This window comes from Panthera onca, chromosome D1 (assembly GCF_046562875.1).
Source record: "Panthera onca isolate mPanOnc1 chromosome D1, mPanOnc1 haplotype 2, whole genome shotgun sequence".
Taxonomy (NCBI): domain Eukaryota; kingdom Metazoa; phylum Chordata; class Mammalia; order Carnivora; family Felidae; genus Panthera; species Panthera onca.
The window spans coordinates 61649402-61666531 of NC_138348.1; the positions used below are offsets into that span (position 1 = coordinate 61649402).

The 17130-nt window shown below is 49.9% G+C and overlaps 1 protein-coding gene across 4 annotated transcripts in view; it reads right to left on the bottom strand.

The window, feature by feature from the left end:
* Positions 1-1063: 1063 nt before the first annotated feature.
* The window catches only part of TENM4 (teneurin transmembrane protein 4), a 2903849-nt gene continuing 2887782 nt past the window's right edge, over positions 1064-17130 (bottom strand). For all 4 annotated transcript variants that reach the window (XM_078433056.2, XM_078433057.2, XM_078433058.2 and 1 more), the window contains 3 exons: positions 14683-16297; positions 9112-9254; positions 1064-6529 (listed from right to left, as the gene is read on the bottom strand). In XM_078433056.2, the coding sequence (XP_078289182.1) occupies positions 5771-6529; positions 9112-9254; positions 14683-16297 (2517 nt within the window). In that variant the 3' untranslated portion in view covers positions 1064-5770. The remainder of the gene's footprint in view (positions 6530-9111; positions 9255-14682; positions 16298-17130) is intronic.

Sequence of the window (17130 nt, forward strand, 5' to 3'; positions counted from 1 at the left end):
CCTGACTCCCAAAGTGGAGTAGGGATTTTCTCTACCACTGTAGGTGCCTCCTGGCACCACAGCAAAGTGGTGGTCTGGGTCTCTGTGCCTGGAGAGCCACTGGTTGCCTGGGGGAAGGGAGGGGCCTGGAGCTTCCCAGAGGGCCTGGTGCTGAGCCAGTGCTGGGGCTAACGGGAGGGCAGGGAGGCTTGCTCTTACTCCTCTGCTCAATTACTTGCATTTTCATAAGGTTTGCCATTCACACCGGGGAGCTGGGCTTAGCAAATGTACTTTCTGAAGTGACCAGCTGTCATCTCGGTCTTCTAGAACTGAGAGGTTAAATGTGAGGTTAAGTGAGAAAAGCAGGGTGAGAAATTACCTGTATGCTGTGATTATAACTACCTTAGTTTTTTATTTTTAAAGATACAGTAAGAAGACACAAAGGAAAGGGAAAAAATGCTAAAATAATTTTTCCCAATAGTTTGCAAGAGGACTCTGCATTCATTTAGTTTCAAAAGTACGGGGTGCCTGGGTAGTTCAGTCAGTTAGGCATCTGACTTCAGCTCAGGTCATGATCTCATGGTTCCTGAGTTCAGGCCCCACATCGGGGTCTCTGCTGTCAGCACAGAGCCCACTTTGGATCTTCTGTCCCCCTCTCTCTCTCTGCCTCTCCCTTGCTTTTGCTCTCCCTCAAAAATAAATAAACATTAAAAAAAAAAAAGTGTAACTCGCGGCATAGGAGACAACTCTGTGCCCAGTGGTTCTCTCTTCAGGGCAGTATTGGGCTTTCCTGCCCCTTGGAGTCTGTCCCTGAGGCCAGTGAAGACATCAGCTTGGGGGGGGGTGGTGCGGGATGCCCTGGGGGAGCCCTGGGACATAGCTGATGTCACAGCATGATGACATTCATGAAGCTAAGCCCCAGGGTCATGTGGCCTCTGGAAATGATGATGGCAGCTTACGAGGGATTCTGGGGCCAAGGACCTGAGTCTTCCAGGGCATCCTGAGAACAGCAGCGTCCAAAAGTGCAAACTCAGAGGACTAGCTCAGGCAGTCGCTACTTTCTGAACAAAGGCCACCAGACACCTTAAACACAAAATATTCTTTTATTTGTCAACGAAGGCTACACGGGATCACTTCTGGTTTTGTTTTTATGCCTTTTTTTTCTTTTTCTAGAAGGTATCTACATCTGCATTTATTTACAGCCTTGTCGGTATTTACACAGTCAAGAATACAGTGTTAGAAACACAAAAGTGTCGAGAAAAAAACTTCTCAAAATTAGTTCCAGACTTCAGGAAAACTATTTCCACATGGTAAGGCCAGAGTCTCCAGTGTTGGTCGTCCAAAGGCAGCTTGGGACAGTCCTTTTGCCAAAGCTGCGGGTTCAGAAGTGTTCAAGAACAGGCGGGTTTAGAAAAGTGGGATTCTGGTGTTGGGTGAAACCAGGGTTGCCGGGCCCCACCAGACATCTGTGACCCAGCTTCTGCAGGAATGGCTGAGCCTGCCTGAGGGCTGGTTCTCCGTTGGCAGTTGGCCCTCAGAATCAATCACATGTTTTTGGGGACCGAGGAGTCACCCAGTGTCATGCCTTTGGCATTCCAGAGTGGGTAAGAAACCCAACATGAGCCCCACCGAGGCCTCTCCCCACTCTGATCTTCCACATTCATGATGAAACCTAAGAGCTCACCGCTGTCTGGGGCGGTCAAGTACACAGGGCTGGTTTTTGAGAATGTAAAGGTTGGAGAGGATAAAGTTTCTATCACCTGAGCAATGAGTCTTTAAAATGAGTTTGCTGTTTTCTGACGGTTAAATGAAAGGGTCTTGAACTACAGAGTTCTTTCTTTTAACCCCCTCCCTTCCAATAAAATATAGACAAGTGTATAAACCTAGCTGGGAATTATGAGCCTCAAGTGGAGGGCTTTTTGTTGTAACAAGGATCCCAACAGAAAGAGGAGACTGGGTTCTTTCTGGAACCCCTCAGGAGGCAGGCCCCAGCTCAGGACCAGAAGGCATGGACTGGGCTTAGTGGCTGCTACGAGGAATGGAGAATAGATCCGACTTTGAGCACCAGGGATGTCAAACCCCAAAGCCCAGGATCCTGCAGAGTCCTGGCAAGCTCCTTCCTCCTGGGCGCCAAGCTCAGCATCCCTGCCCTCACCACGTGGCAACCACAACCACGAGGCTGCAGATGTGAACCTGCATTCTAAGACTTCACACCAAAAGCCCGATCTTTGCATAATGGAAACAGCCACCTACAAAGGTGGTACTTACAAGTCACAGCTGAAAAGGTCCTTTATAATTTTTTTTTCAAGCAAATGTGATTCTTTGTTATGTGTCTATGAAAACACTGCCCAGTGTTACCTTCCTTTGCCTCACCGTCACCTTCTGCTTCTGCCCCACCCCATCCTGATTATTTAAACCATTCTCAACTTCTGGTCAGTTTCCTAGGGATTGTTTCAAATTTTCCATCCCTAGGTGGAAATCAGGCACTGGGCTGTTCCTTGGGTTCTCAGCCAGCAATTCTGAGAGACCAGCATCAGGGGCTGATAAAGGTGCAATTTACCCCAGAGTTTCTTCCCCTTCATTCTCTTGTCATAGCTCTGCCCTTCAATGATGTCTGTCTGGAGGCTGGGTAAAAAAAGGGAATCTCATCTTACGAAAAACAGAGCTGGGGAATAAGTCCTGTTTAAAGCAATGGCAGAGAGGCTGAGGATCAGGGGGCGATGGTACCCGTGGAAGGCAGGGGAGAAGGCAGGAACTCTTCCAAAACAAACCCTTTGCTAGGGCAACATCCTGCAGAATCGTGAACCTGGGCCAGTGAGGGAAGGCTGGTTTCTCCAAGAAATGGACACTTTGAGTAGCTTAGTGCTAAAAGGGCAGGTGCCATCGAGGGTGGGATTTGATGCTCAGAGGCCACTCGGTGGGCATGGGGAACTCTGGCTTATGCCTTCAGACTCACTCTTGCTGTGAGATTGGGGCTGCTGGTCTCAGCAGAAGGACAGACTGAGAAGGGCGGTTCCATGTCACCTGCCAGCCCTAATGGAAGCCCACTCCAAAAGGCCAGGCCAGAAGCACCGTCTCCAGGAGCAACAGTACCGATGTGAAACCACAGTGTGTGATGCTGCCTACGCCACACCTGAGATCTTTTCTCTAAAGAAAGAATGCTTCAACTTCTCCCCGTACTGATGCTGGGCCTCCGTGGTGGTGTGGAGCCCAGGAAAGGCAAAACGTGAAGGAACATGCAATAATTCTGTGTTTTTGATCTTTACAAGTCCATCCTATTACTTTGGTGGGGGGTGGGGGTGGAGGGTTCAGAGGGTGGGGACGGTGTAGGGAGATGATTCCCTTGGCTCTCATGTTGGCTCTGACCTTCAAGTAGATGTCCCCAGCAGGTCTCGACTGATGTCAGGTAGCCAAGATAGAACCGATCAGCTAGGCTAATGGGCACGAGAGCTTCACCCAAGGGCTCCTTGTATCAAGAGTATGTTTTGAGACGCATCAGTCTATTTTGGATTTAAAAAACAAACGTGTTCTTCAGGCCAAACTGCTTTCCATCCCGTCCAAGAACGATCCTGCCAGATGGGAGTCCACCACCAGCTCCCAGGGACCACACACAGCAGGCCCGAGGAATACTGCATCTGACTCAGCAGAGCTCTGTACCCAGAGGCACTGGGCAACCAGTGGGCATACGGGCCAAGGTGCACTGTCACAGCAGTGTGACTTTTGTGGAAGCAGGAAGAGCACTTAGCGAAACATATCCTCTAATCCCAGTGGGATGATGTAAGGCGAAACCTCCTCTCCCGAGAAGCGGCGGGTGCCTCCCTCTGCCAGGCAGAACCCAGGCTACATGCTGCTCCGGTTCTCACACAGCAAAGACCTTCTTGGTTTCATTAACTCGTGTAATATTCTGAAGACTCTGTGAGTAAGGCTATAAAGGTGCCATGAGCTTATCAGTCCAACAAGGTTTCCACGGGGGATAGCTCAGACTCAGAATTCATTTTCCACACTTAATGTAAATGTAACCCATAAAAGTCCCATTTTATAAGAAGCCCAGCTCAAAAGGAAGCATTTGGCTTCCCTCCTGGTCTCCCAGAACCTCCTGTGAGTGGTAATGATGATGGTAATTAGGCAGATGAACCAGGAGCAAGGAGCTCCTCGCTCTTGCTGTGGCTGTCCCCTCCCCTCAATGCTTCCCTAGCCTGATGGCTGCTCTTGGGCGTGCCCACTTCCAAGAAGGCGAGAGAGCGTATGCCTCTTCCCAGTGACCTCAGGCATGGGTCTTCCCAGGGACAGCTGTAGCCTGGCCTCCCTGATCTGTGGGTACCGGCCTCAGGAACAGGTCCCAAACCTGGGGCAGCAGGGTGGGGAGGGGGAGGGGGAGGGGGTTGGATGACCTTGCCAGGCCACACCAAATTAGCTCTTCCCTCCTTTCTCCTCAGTCTCTCTTTAAAACCCGGGATGGACTCCTCCAGAGGGGAAGCTGTTTTAGAAGAACTTCACAGAAGGAATTTCCTGAACGCTGACCCTGCTGCCTCCCAGCTGTGCTACTGGCTCATGTATGGGAGGCAGAGGAGCCTTCAGGAGCTGGTTAGAAGATGCTTGGCTTATGCCTTCCTCTCTTTGGCTGACTTCTTCTTAAGCATCTTTCCAGAATCAACGGCCACCAAACACCTCTCTCCACACTCCTGTTTCTCAGTGGTGGAGCTGAACAGTGGAGGGAGGATACCCACAGTCATGGGGAGAGAGGTTCACCTGGGAAGGCAGGCTGGTACCCTTGCTGCCACTGCCCTCCTTTTGCCATGGGTGGCCTGCCCCTCCCTGGACCTTGGGCTCACGTGGAGGGCTTGCCGGTTCTCGCATCTGACTCTGGGAGAGAGGAGGCGATGAGTAATAAGGAACATCATGGGAAGACCAACCAACCACAGACATCCTGGGTGCCTCGCCTCTATGGGAGGGTGAGGCTCTTAGCCCCAGGATGTTACGTCACCAGACTGGGGGAAGGGACCTGGGGGACACTTTCTCCATCCCCGCATGGGGGTGGCACCGACAACTACACAGGATTTGCAAAAGGGTAGGGGGTTGCATTTAGCGTCAAAATATAAAGCTTGGACAGGAGTTTGGGGCAGCTTGGAACAGGTGCTAAATGATATCAGAAAAGTCCCCAGAGCAAGATGAAGACATCTGTGGTCCTCCAGAGGCACAGAACATGGTGAGTCAAAAGCCGCCACTCGTCTGGGGGAGCTGAGCCAAAAATCCTCAGGTCCTGCAGACCCTCCTTCCGGGCCCCCTCAGTAGTTCGGTACTAGCCCGTCACTCTCTACACCCCTCACTCCTGCCCGACCCCCATGGAAGAAAGGGTTGCACATGAGACAAGTTAGCACAGACACTTGTGTCTCACATCACACTGGGTACCTAGGGACAGACAAGGACACACCTCAGGAGATGTGTCTCAGAGAGGAGAAATGTACCCCAACAACAAGGAAAACTCCTCAAGGAGAAAGGGAACAAGAGACAATAAAGTTTTCATTGTGATCACACTACAGAAAAAAATACCTTCTGTTCTTTGCAAAAAATGTGTGAAGGCCAAATCTGTGTTTTTCTTTTCTTAAAAAAAAGGATGTTGCATGAGTTACAATGCAACCAGTATCTTTTTTGTGTGTGTTGGTTTGTTTTCTGCACTTGTTAAAAAAAGGATTTTTTTTTTTTTTTTTTTTTTTAAGTACAACACAGTCAGGTGTGTGGCCACGAAAGAGTAGCTGTCTTTGGCAAGAAGTGCAGGCCGCGGACCTCTCTGTCACCTCCGGCCCATCTCGCTCTGTCTCATGAAGTGGATGTTGTTGGCGCTGTCTGACAGTTCCGGGTACTGCTCCACGGAGATCACGAAGAAGCCATCGTAGCCTTGAACCCGCCCCGTGTTCAGCGCCTGCTGCTTCTCCCCCTCTGTCCAGGCCCGCAGGCCTTCCTCCCCTTCCCGGAGTCGCTGCTGCTCGCGGGCCCACGCCTGGCGCACGGCTCTCTGCCGGGCCAGCTCCAGCACCCGCGCCTTCTCCTCATCCAATGTGGTCCCGTAGCGAGTGCTCAAGCACAGTGCCCCATACTGGAGCTGGATGTCTGTGTAGCGTCTAGTCCTGCCATTGAGCATCGTGTTGATCTGGGACACCGTGACGTTGACCCCGTTCTCCAGGGTTCGCCGCCCCCCACTGAGGCCCAGGATGGCCAGGTCGCCTTCCGAGGGCCCTGGTTTCACAAAGTAGTGGGTGTCCATCCCGTCAATGGTGAAGTGCAGGTTCTCCAGGTAGTGGGCGTTGTTCAAGATGGCAGCAACCCTCCGCCCGTCTTCGTTGGCCACACTGATGATGTCTGTGGTCACTCGGCCATCCTTCAAGGCAAACTTGACCCCCTTGCCAAAGACCGAGCCACTGGATGCAAACTTCTTTGTCTCTGGGGCCTGTTGGCAGCTGGTGATTGTGGAGCCGTAGAGCTGGTCAAAACGTTCTAGGGTGACAAAGGCCTTGAGCTGCTTCTGCACCTCACACTGTACCCCGAGGATAGACTGATGGGGGAGGAGAGAGAGAAAGAAGGAATGAGGCAAAGGGGAAAACCTCTCCCCAAGAGCCTGAAGAGTCAGCTCTCATAACTAATCGAATCTATACACATTAACCAGTAGCATCTAGCTCTACTGCTGACCACTAGAACATTCTGCCGTCCTTTATCCATCCGTTCACCCATCCTTCCGTTAAGAAACTCTTCAGCAAGCATCTGCTCTGTGCCAGGTTTCTTTCTGGGCACTGGAGAGGTACCAACGAATCAGACATCATCCCTGCTCTTGAGGAACCCATCATTTAGTGCAGAAAGACAGATGTGACAGAAAATAATTATCATCAAATGTGATAACTGGTGGTTTAAGAGAAGTAGCAGTAATAACTTTGGCTAACAGGTCTTGGTCTTTGAGCTAAATCAGTCACATTCGGTATCTCATTTGATTTCCACAATAACTTCATATAGTAGGTACTCTTATTATTGATTTTACATCTAAGAAAAATAAGTCTCTAAGAGATTGTAATGGGCCCACATCCGTACAGGGGGTAAGTATTCAAGCCAACGTTTGAACTCTGTCTGATTCTAGAGGCTCAGCTTCAAGGGCTCTGGATCAGGGAGCAGAGGACAAGGATCAGAACATCTCAGCCCAAAGATGGAGGAATGAGGTGGACAAGGTAGGGTTCAAGGGCAGACTCACGCTTGAGTTGGAACTCGGAGGATAAGGGGACGATGTCAGATGGAGGAATGACAAGCAATGCGTTCTTGGCAAGAAGGCTTAGTAAGATGAAAAGCGGTCATTTATATAACCCCTCTTACCCTGCTTTATCGTTCTCCGTCATGTTTATAAACTATTTTCAAGGAGGGCCTCTGCCCCCATAGTGCTTCCTGGGGGCTCCTCAGATGCCTCTGCTCTCGGCTGCTTTGGGGGACAGATTGGGCCTGGTCTCCACATCATACCACCTACCCGTCCCTCCCATGGTGCAGGAGCTTGGCAAAGCCGGGTTCGTGCAAGCTCCAGGGCTTAACCAGCAACTCAGGGAAATGGCTTTAGAAACAGGCCTATCGGCTTCTCACTGAAATTAAGTCCTCTTTATAATTAATAGAACCCTGTCTGTGAACAATTATTTCCTAGAGTTTCACGAAAGCTGGAGTGCTCAACAACACAGATCTTCGATGCTTGCCAAGGGCAGAAATCAATAATTCATTGACGGGCGAGGTTGGCAAACAGGCCGTCAGAGACTGGGGCTCTGCGTCGGGGGGAAGGGAAGCTGGTGGGGGTGGGGGGAGGTGGGGAGCAGCTGGGCTGCTGTGGAATCAGCCAGGTCAGCCGGGGGGGGGGGGGGTGTGTGGACAGTGGGGATTGAGCCAGACAGACGGCAGGGCTACAGCGGCACAGAACAGCAGAAAGGGGCCAGGCTTTGTGGTCAGACACACTGGGTTCTCATCGCCTTTCCTGCTGAGTGACCTTGAGCAAGTTTCTCTCTGAGCTCTGGTCTCCTCATCTGTAAAATGAGGAAGAATGCCTACCTCACACAGGGTTGTGTACTTCTTTCAACCATCTGTGCATTCAGCAAAAGGGCAGTACACTGGGTACCGAAGAAGACCCAGGATTTATTTGCCTTCTTGGGGCTCATAGTCCAGTGGGGATACAGGTGTGGTAAGTGCTCTGAAGGGGAGAATATGGGGTACCGCTAGGACCTAGACGTGCAGAATCATGTTCTCCAGAGTCTAGAGGACGGAGGCAGCTGAGCCGAGGATGAAGGGAATCAGGCTGGAGTAAGACACACGGATATGCAAGTTTCTGGCTGTCAGCAGTGTGCCATCTAACAACCCTGCTTTCCCTTTGGACAGGGATCCCCAGAAGGCCTGGTCTCCGCCTGATTCATGCCTGCATTCACGGGGTGCAGCGTGGGGTCTGGAAGAGGCAGCTCCTAGTACTTACATTATGAAGTGGGGGAGGGGGCGAAAAGGGGATGCCTGAAGTGAGGGGTGGGGTAGAGGGGTTTTTAAGGACCTTCACAGCTATATAATTCTGTGAGTCTTTAAAACCAGGCCATAAAAGGCACACAAGACAAGGTAACATTTTTTTGAACACCTTACAGACAGATCCGGGTGTGAATCCCAGTCTACCCCTTCCTTGCTTGTGTGGCACTGGAAAGCCTCAGGCATTAAACCTGTAAAATGCCAACAGTAATACCAGGGGATATGTGTGCGTTAACTTGTGTAGAATACCTCAGGCAGGTGCAGGTGAACGGAGGTGCTCAGAAAATGTCACACTTGTATTTAGAACACACCCTCCCTCCTTGCCCTTTTGCTCTGGGCAGTGACAAAGGCTCATTGTTTTTGTGGAATTCCAAACTCCGCGTATCAGAGAAAACTTAATAGAGCTTGTGGGGGTCTGTGTTCTGTTACAGCTGGGTCCACAGTGGCTTGCCAGTGGTTACTACAGATTTCCTGAACAGCTTCTGGCAGGCACTGTGGCTGCACCACGTCAGCTTCCGTCACGGGCCCATGCTTTCCTGAAAAGCTTTGTAGGAGCCACTCCCATAAGGTCTGCCTGGCCTGAGGGTGGGTGGCTGTGTGTGCGCAGATTACCTTGCTGTTGTCCCACTCCTGAGTTTTCATCTGTGTGTGGACGAGCTCGTAGGATGGTTCCATGGCGTCCATGTCTGGCTTGGGGTAGCCAGGAATCACATTGTGCAGCTGGAATCCAAAGGTGAGGAGCCAGCTGTTGACATCTGGGTGGGAGAGAAGCAGAAATGTCCTTGTGGAGTGAGTGGACCTCAAAGGTGACATATCCCAATAAAGTGGCCCAGAGTGAGACAGCAGTGGGGGGGTGAGGGTGGGGGGTGTCGCAAGTGGGACATCAACTGCTACAAACACTTTGGAAAACTGTTTCATGGTTATTAAAGCCGCACATACTCTTTGGACCATTGTTCCTCTCCTAGATGTGTATCTAAGAGAGCTGTGACTTCAGTAGAACCTAGGTTTCCAGACTCCCCTGTCACTTAAACCTCTTTGGATTCAAACCCGGGGGGACTGGGGTGGGGGGTAGATGATGCACACCCACCCCCTGCATCAGGAGGAAACACTTGCAGAGGACAACTGCACCCAAAGGAAAGATTTAAGTGAATGACTTTCAAAGAGAAATTCCATTTAAAAACAAGCCCTCCCTCTTCTCCCAAGCAGCAAGATGGCCTCTACCAAACATCAAAGAGTCCCCCCCCCCCACCCTGAGTCTACCTTTCATTTACTCTGGTAAGTGATGCTAAGGAAGTCATTTAATCTCCCTGTGCCTTCATTTTCCAATCTTTAATACTGGGCTTGAGGGGACACCTGGGTGGCTCAGTTGGTTAAGCGTCCGACTTTGGCTCAGGTCATGATCCCATCATTCATGAGTTTCAGCCCCTGCATCAGGCTCTCTGCTATCCTCACAGAGCCCACTTTGGATCCTCTGTCTCCCTCTCTCTCTTCCCCTCCCCCACTCACATGCGTGCTCTCTGAAAATAAACAAACATTAAAAAAAATAGTGGGCTTGAGGATCTAGCGCCATAGGCATTGGTTTCATCGATTTTACAACATTCCTGGGGGGTTACTAATTATAGAATATTAGGTATAGGGATAGAGAGGACTTTCCCATGAGCCTTTGGCTCACTGAAGAACAGAATCAGGAAGCCAAGACGTAAGGGAAAGCAAGAGGATGGATAAAGTGTCATCTGTTACTAGGCCCAATGTTGCTGAGAGCGTTTCGTGTGCCCAGCACTGTGTTACTCCGACCCTCACCTTGTGCACTCAGAACCCTGAAGGGGAGATGACACACAGGCATGCAAAACTTTGACACAAGAAAAAAGATGAGAGGAGGGCAGAAGTCTTTCAGTTGGACAGGCTGACAAGTCTTCACAAAGAAGGTGGCCTTTAAGGCAGACACTGAAAGCTGTGTACCTTTTGTCAGGCTTCAGCAGAGATAAAGGGGGCACTTCAGGCAAAGACCGTGTGCAAGGCAAGGCCTGGAGAGGGCAGGTGAGTGTGGGGAGTGTTCAGGTAAGCGGAGAGCAGTTCAGCAAGGCAGAGAGAGAACCAGAAAGAAAAATTGTGGCTAGCGCAGGAGAAGCCTGGGATGGCAGGTAGGAGTTAACTGGGTGCCTGTAGGAGAGTGACAGCCAGCCTGTGTCCCAGCGTGGCTCGGCCTTCCTTGAGAAGAGGCAGTTGAAGATGCTAAAGCATTTGTTGAGCAGAGACTCAGAATCCAAAGTCTGGGGAAGGGGTGGGGTGGGGGGTGGAGTTGAGCCTCAGAGCTGGCAGTCCTGGGCTATGGGCATCCAGGCCTGCTTTTGCCTTCTTCCAAATGAGACATGTCTCTAGTCAGGGAGGCCCTGCTTAGGGTCCAGGCACTGGTGCAGCTGTCTTCCCCTACCACCCACTGAAGCCATTCCAGCGATGGGGATGTCCTTTGGGGGTTGACAACTGTGTCCCTGCCACTGCTGCATCCTGTGCTGTCTTCTCATTCAAGGACCTCAAGTTTGCCTTTGTTTTTTTTTGTTTTTTGGATGCCCTGGAGCCCCTCTCTCTTGGGTGTGAAACATGGAGGTACCAGGGTGGAGGAAGATAGGAAGGGTGGCGTAGAAACCCAGGTTCTACTTCTAGGAAGGTCGTGGAAGGAAAAGAACATGGTGAGGCAAGACGAAACCCATGTTCAAATTCAGGCTCCCCAAGTTGCACACTGTGTGAACTTGGACCGTTTCCTTAACCTCTCTGAGATTCAGTTTCCCTATCTACAAACTGATGGTAGAAATGGTTTTCACCAAGCCATGGAAAGAATAATAGTGTTACCACTTTGGGCAGCCATCATACAGCAACTGTTCTAAGCTTGTTACACGAATGACTGGGTTTCCTATATTCTAAAGTGTCCAGCTCGGTTCCTGGCTCATAGAAGGTTTTCTGAGCTTTTTCAAACCCAGACCCCCACGTCACTGGACCTCCATTTCCTCATTTGTAACATTAGGCACTTGGGCTAGCTTGCCTCCAAAGTCCCTTTCTTCACTAGTTTTTGAGAATCTCTGATTCTATGAATCGTGGCAGATGGTTTTTAGGAAATTAAAACAAACAGAACAGGGGGGGAAAAAATCCCCCATGAAGCCATTTGGCCTGAGGCTGAGAACCTGCATCTGAATTTGTAGTTGGAAAGGAAAACTTCTATCAGGATTACTGCAGATTCCCAGGAAACTGGGGGGCTGAAAAGAGGGCTGGGCCTTAATCATAAGTGATGGAAGGTAGGAATATTTCTCACTATGCCTTTAGGAAAAATGCTGAAAATCGATTTATTCATTGTTTTTTTTTTTTTCCCCCTATGGCACTTTTCTGAAAAGTTGGGAATTTTACTCTTCCTTTTTATGACATCAGAGTTAGAAATTTCTGTCAAGTTAAAAAGCCCCTTTTTACCCATCCGCCCCAGACATCAGTGTAGCCACCTGGGACAGTGATGAATTAACAATCCTTTCTTATGTGGGCACATTACAGAGTGAATTTCATTCCAAGAATGAGGATTCTGGAGTTAGAGCAGAGTTCTACCCCTAGCCCTGCCACTTCTCAGTAGGTCAGTTACTTTATGGCTCTGACCTTCACTTTCCTCCTCTGAGAATGGAGTCAGTGATCCCCATCTCACTGGCTTCAGGTGAGGGTTAGTGCAATAGTGTATGGGATGGATCCTTGGTGGGTATTTTTTGGTTGCCTTCCTAGCATCCCATTCTGCCTTCTCACTCTTCCTTTTGGGGTATCCGTGTAGTTTTAGGGAGGCTGACTCCACCTAGGGGTTCAGCAATGGAGCATGTCACCTAGGCTAAGCCACTCAGTGCATTTTCTCTCCCCAGCCACAGTGCTTGGTTCAGGGGTTGTCATGTGACCTCAGCCTATCCATTTGGAGCGTATGCTCCTTTTTATTGGTGTCATTGCTGGATGTGAGTGAGGTTGTACGTAGCTCGCATGGAAGCTAAACGGTTTAGTGAGAATTAGTGGGATCTTGGTTTGTAGTAACAGAATGTTTTCCTGTACCATTTTTTTTGTTTTTCCAGCTACAGTAAGTAACCTGCCAAGATACCTCGAAAGAAACTCACTGCAGGATGAGCAGGGGGTGTGCTTAATGTACACAGACATAATGGAAATGTTTTCTAAATCTGTTAAGTTTTCTTGGACTGCCAGCAAGTTGAGCATAGTGAGACCTTGTTGGGCTATTCCTGTTCACCACAGGCCCCAAGTCCGCTTTCATCGCACCCACCCACCACCGCGCCCACTCTTCTTCCTCACGCATGGGATGCCTGCTCCCAACATGACCACCTGGAATTCTTCCCGGAAAGAATCCTCCAGTCAGTGTCAGCAGCAGCAGGGTCCAGACCAGGCCACCAGGTTTGGGAGCTAGGAAGCCACATCCCTACGGGGCACTCATGTGAGCTGTACCTGTTGCCCTCTCTGCACTTCTGTAAATGCAGTCCCCTCTGCTTGGGTTGCCTTTCTCCCCATTACCTGAGGAATGTCCACTCAGAAGTGGGCCTCAAGGATGAACTGCTCCCTGGGCACAGCCGGCTGTGCGTCCTGTGTATCAACGGCCATCAGTGCAAACTTTCATCCTGGGCCCCTCACTGCTGTCTGTGTCTCCCTTGCAGTGTAAATTCCTGGAGGGCAGGGATCATCTTTGTATCCCATCCCCTCAGGCCGAAAACAGTGGCTGCACCCAGGAGGCACTTGTTGAATGAAAATGAAACTGCCTTAAAATAGGGGGTGCAGGGTTGTGTCACAGGAGAAAGAGAAGGAAATGACCAGGTTTGCAAGTTGGGGCGTGGCCAATTTTTGCCCACTGCAAACTCTCTTTTATAAAAAGCGCTGGTTTTATCCAGACCTGAATCCCCATAGCTGCTCTGACTCTTGAGGTCTTCTGTGGCTGAGGTCTGGGAGTGGCTGCTTTGCTGGGTGGACTGTGGCTGCTGAAGACATTTCTGGCACGTGTGAACATTTATATTCCAGTTGGTTTCACAGCGGTGGAAAACAAAGCTCACTTTTTAAGTCAGGGTCGAGGTAAGGGAACCTTACATGAGCCAGGCACTGTGCTAGGCAGGTTATAAAATGTATCTCATTTCACCCTTGCAACCATCCTAGCAGGGTTTTTTTTTTTTTTTTTTTTTTCCTACTTGTCCATCCTCTCCCTTTCTCCCCTCTTCCTACCCTCTTTGGATTGAATATTTTTTTAGTCTACATTTTATTTCCACTAGTGACTAATTAGCTATGCCTCTGCTTTCTTTTCTAGTGGATGCTCTAGGATTTACAACATGCATACTTATCAGTGTCAGTAGACATTCTAACATTTATTTATTTATTTATTTATTTACTTACTTACTTACTTACTTACGTAGGCTTCATGACCAGAGTGGAACCCAGTGTGGGGCTTGAACTTAGAACCGTGAGATCAAGACCCGAACTGAGATCAAGAGTTGGATGCTTAACTGACTGAACCACCCAGGTGCCCCCTCACTTTAATTTACAGGTCAGCAAACTGGAATTAAGGGAAGTTAAGTAATTTCTGTGACTGTCCATAACTTAAAAATGGTGCATCCTTCAGCAGTTCTGTGTCCAAATTCTGAACTGTCCGTTACATTATCCCGAATGAGAAAATTGATTTTTTTTTTCTTTAGCTATACCTTCACCCACCTTATTGGGGACTCATAGTCAGCCTGATCTCTGGGTCAGAAACTTCCAAAGTGCATTTTCAGGGATGCATCCAGTGAAGCACTAGGATTTCATGGTGAAAAAAAGGGGTTTCATGCTCAAATGCTTGAGAAACTGTGGGTAAAGGGGTTTCGTGGTCAGATGTTTGAGAAATAGTGGGTAACTGTGTTAAACAGTTCTCTTTACCAGAGGACTTCTCAGAGACTTTCATAAGCTGCAATGTATTATGAAAATTTAAGAATGGTAGTTGCCCTGTCAAATCAATTTGAGGCCAGTACCAGTTTTTCTAGGGCATTTCTCTCAAGTAGTGTTTCTTAAAATCTACTTTGAAAATTGCTGTTCTAAGGAAAGCCAGTGTTTCCTGTGACCCAACTACCAGCTTTCTCAAGGAAGACCGTCCTGTCAGAGGACCAGAACAACAGTCCTGTCCTCCGAATGAGCCCTCATCCTCACCTGTCATGAAGCACTTGATGTCCTGAGAGTTGCTGATGGGGTTGTTGTTTTTAAACATGTAGAGATTGAAAGGCATGATGTTGCTGCTAGTAAGGTGTTTCCACAACTCGTGGTCTGGGCTAGTCCAACGACCAGCCAGCACATCGTAATCCCGCCGGCCCATGTGGATGAGCTTGGTGAGTGGATCGTAGAGGCCACCATGGTAGCCGATGATGATCTGAAAGTTGGGGTTGGTGTCCATGTAGATCTCTCCATAGGCAGTGTATAGAATCTGCTTGATCATCAAACCTGTTCCACTGAAGACAGCAAGAGGGGTCCCGATGTTGTCACAAGCTATGTAAAACTCATCACCGCTGCTCAGCTCCATGGCGAAGAGGTGCCCTTGCAGATCATAGTAGAGGGAGGTGATCTCGGAGCTGGAGTGGTTGTAAAGGTGGGTGACCTTGGTGGGGTTGGTCAGGTCTGCATAGAAGAACTGTAGGTGGTGGCTGTGGCTACTCTTGCTGGACACCCGCCGCCCCAGGCCATCGTAACGGTACCTGACGCTCCAGCCACCGGCCCGGTTATAGGCCTTGATGAGCAGACCAGCTGAGTTGTACTCAAAGACGTCCCCGCCCCGCTGCCTCAGGAAGCCATCCTCGTCCATCTTGTACTGCACATCACCCAGCCTAGTGATGCGGTCACGGAGGTCATACCTTAGCGGGGTGAGCCGTGCACTGTTCCCAGGGCTCAGTAAGTGCAGGTTCCCATTGAGGTCATAGCTGTAGCGCCAGAGCGGCTTGTCATTGATGGAGACCGTCTGTAGTTGGCCATCAGCGTCGTACTCATAGGAGTAGCGGGTGGTATTGGCATAGGGTCCCACCTTCAGCTCCTTCTTCACTACTCGCCCCATGTTATCATACTGGACAGTCATCCAGTACATGAGTGAGCGGAAAATCTCATATTGCACTTCCTTCATCCGGCCGTATGCGTCAAAGTGTTTGGTGTGGGTCATGACCGCTGTAGTGATGATCTGGTTAATGTCATAGTAGATGACACCAAACTTCCCAAACTGCTCTGTCTTCCCTGACACATCATCATAGCGATAGAGATCGATGGGCAGCGGGGTCTCATTGATCACAGCCTGCATGCTGGTCACCCGGAAACTGTTGTCATAGTTATAGTCAAAACGAGCATTGACCATGCCTTCCTCGGTGAAGCGGAAGATCTGGCGGTCGATCAGAGGCCCAATTTGACGGTAGCGGATGGTGCAGGTGAAGCCCTCATTCTGTAGGTTGATGGTCTTCAGCATGCCTGCTGTCTCGTCATAGGTGAAGCTCACCTTGGTGGTGTCATACAGCATCTCGGCTAGCTTTGACAGTTTGCCATACTTGTATATGACTCTGCGGCCGGTGCCCAGGTAGAAGGTGTGGAGGAGGTGCCCGTCCTCAGTGAAGTCCTGGATGACCGAGGCATTGCCTTCAGGGGGCTGGTAGATGTTCCTGTAGTAGCCCACTGAGCGAATGGTCTCTAGCGTCTGCCGGGCCACGTTGGGCATGGTCACAGAAGAGAGGCGGTCATTCTTGTCGAACTCAAAGATGTATTGCCGCTGGCTGTGGAGGAGCAGTACCATGGACTGGAGGGAAAGGAACACAGAAGTAAGAGTAGGGGAGTGCACGCAGGGGAAGTCTGTGCACTTAAGACTTAAAGGAGATGAATGAAAAGCCAAGGGAACTGGTGGTTGTCCTAAGTGAGGCCCAAACCACAGCCTTCTAAACAATGTGCCATAGGGTACTGCAGTGGGGTACAAATGGGTAAGATAAGGATTTCTCTCAGCCCTTGGCCCTGGCACTCAGGCCATCTGTCTTCCCATGGTGAGCAGCCTTGTCTGCTTGTCCCTTTGTGTGGTACAAAAATGATGATTTTGTGAGTGATGGTGTGTGAGAAAGGTTGGGAGCACTGGCTAGAAGGATTTGCAACAGCCTCTCTCCTGGCTTCCTTCCTTCAGATTCCTTCTCAAATCAATGTTCCTACTCAAGCAAGAATGATTTTCCTAAAACACAGCCTGACAGTATCTACTGCCTGCTACACAACTTCTGTTGGCTCCCTGTGGCCCACAGGATAAAGAATGCATCTGAGAAGGGCATTTAAGGCTTTATGCAGGAACAGGTCATATGCCCACCCTGGGCTGGGGTGGACTGTGATGGCAACAGGGAAACCTGATTCCTAACAATGGCTTGTTGCATGGCCCCAGGAAGGTTCTTTCCCCCTCTGGGTTGGGTTTTTCACTATGTTGGATGACCTCCAACGTCTCTCTTACCACCACCACAGAACATTGCTTAGAGATGCTCACCCAGCACACGGTGGGGAAGACTGAGCACAAAGCAAGCACAGCCCAGACCCTGGACAGGTGACCGCGAGCAGGAAACAAAGTAAAGACGTGGGTACCAGAACTGGGGCATGAAGTGC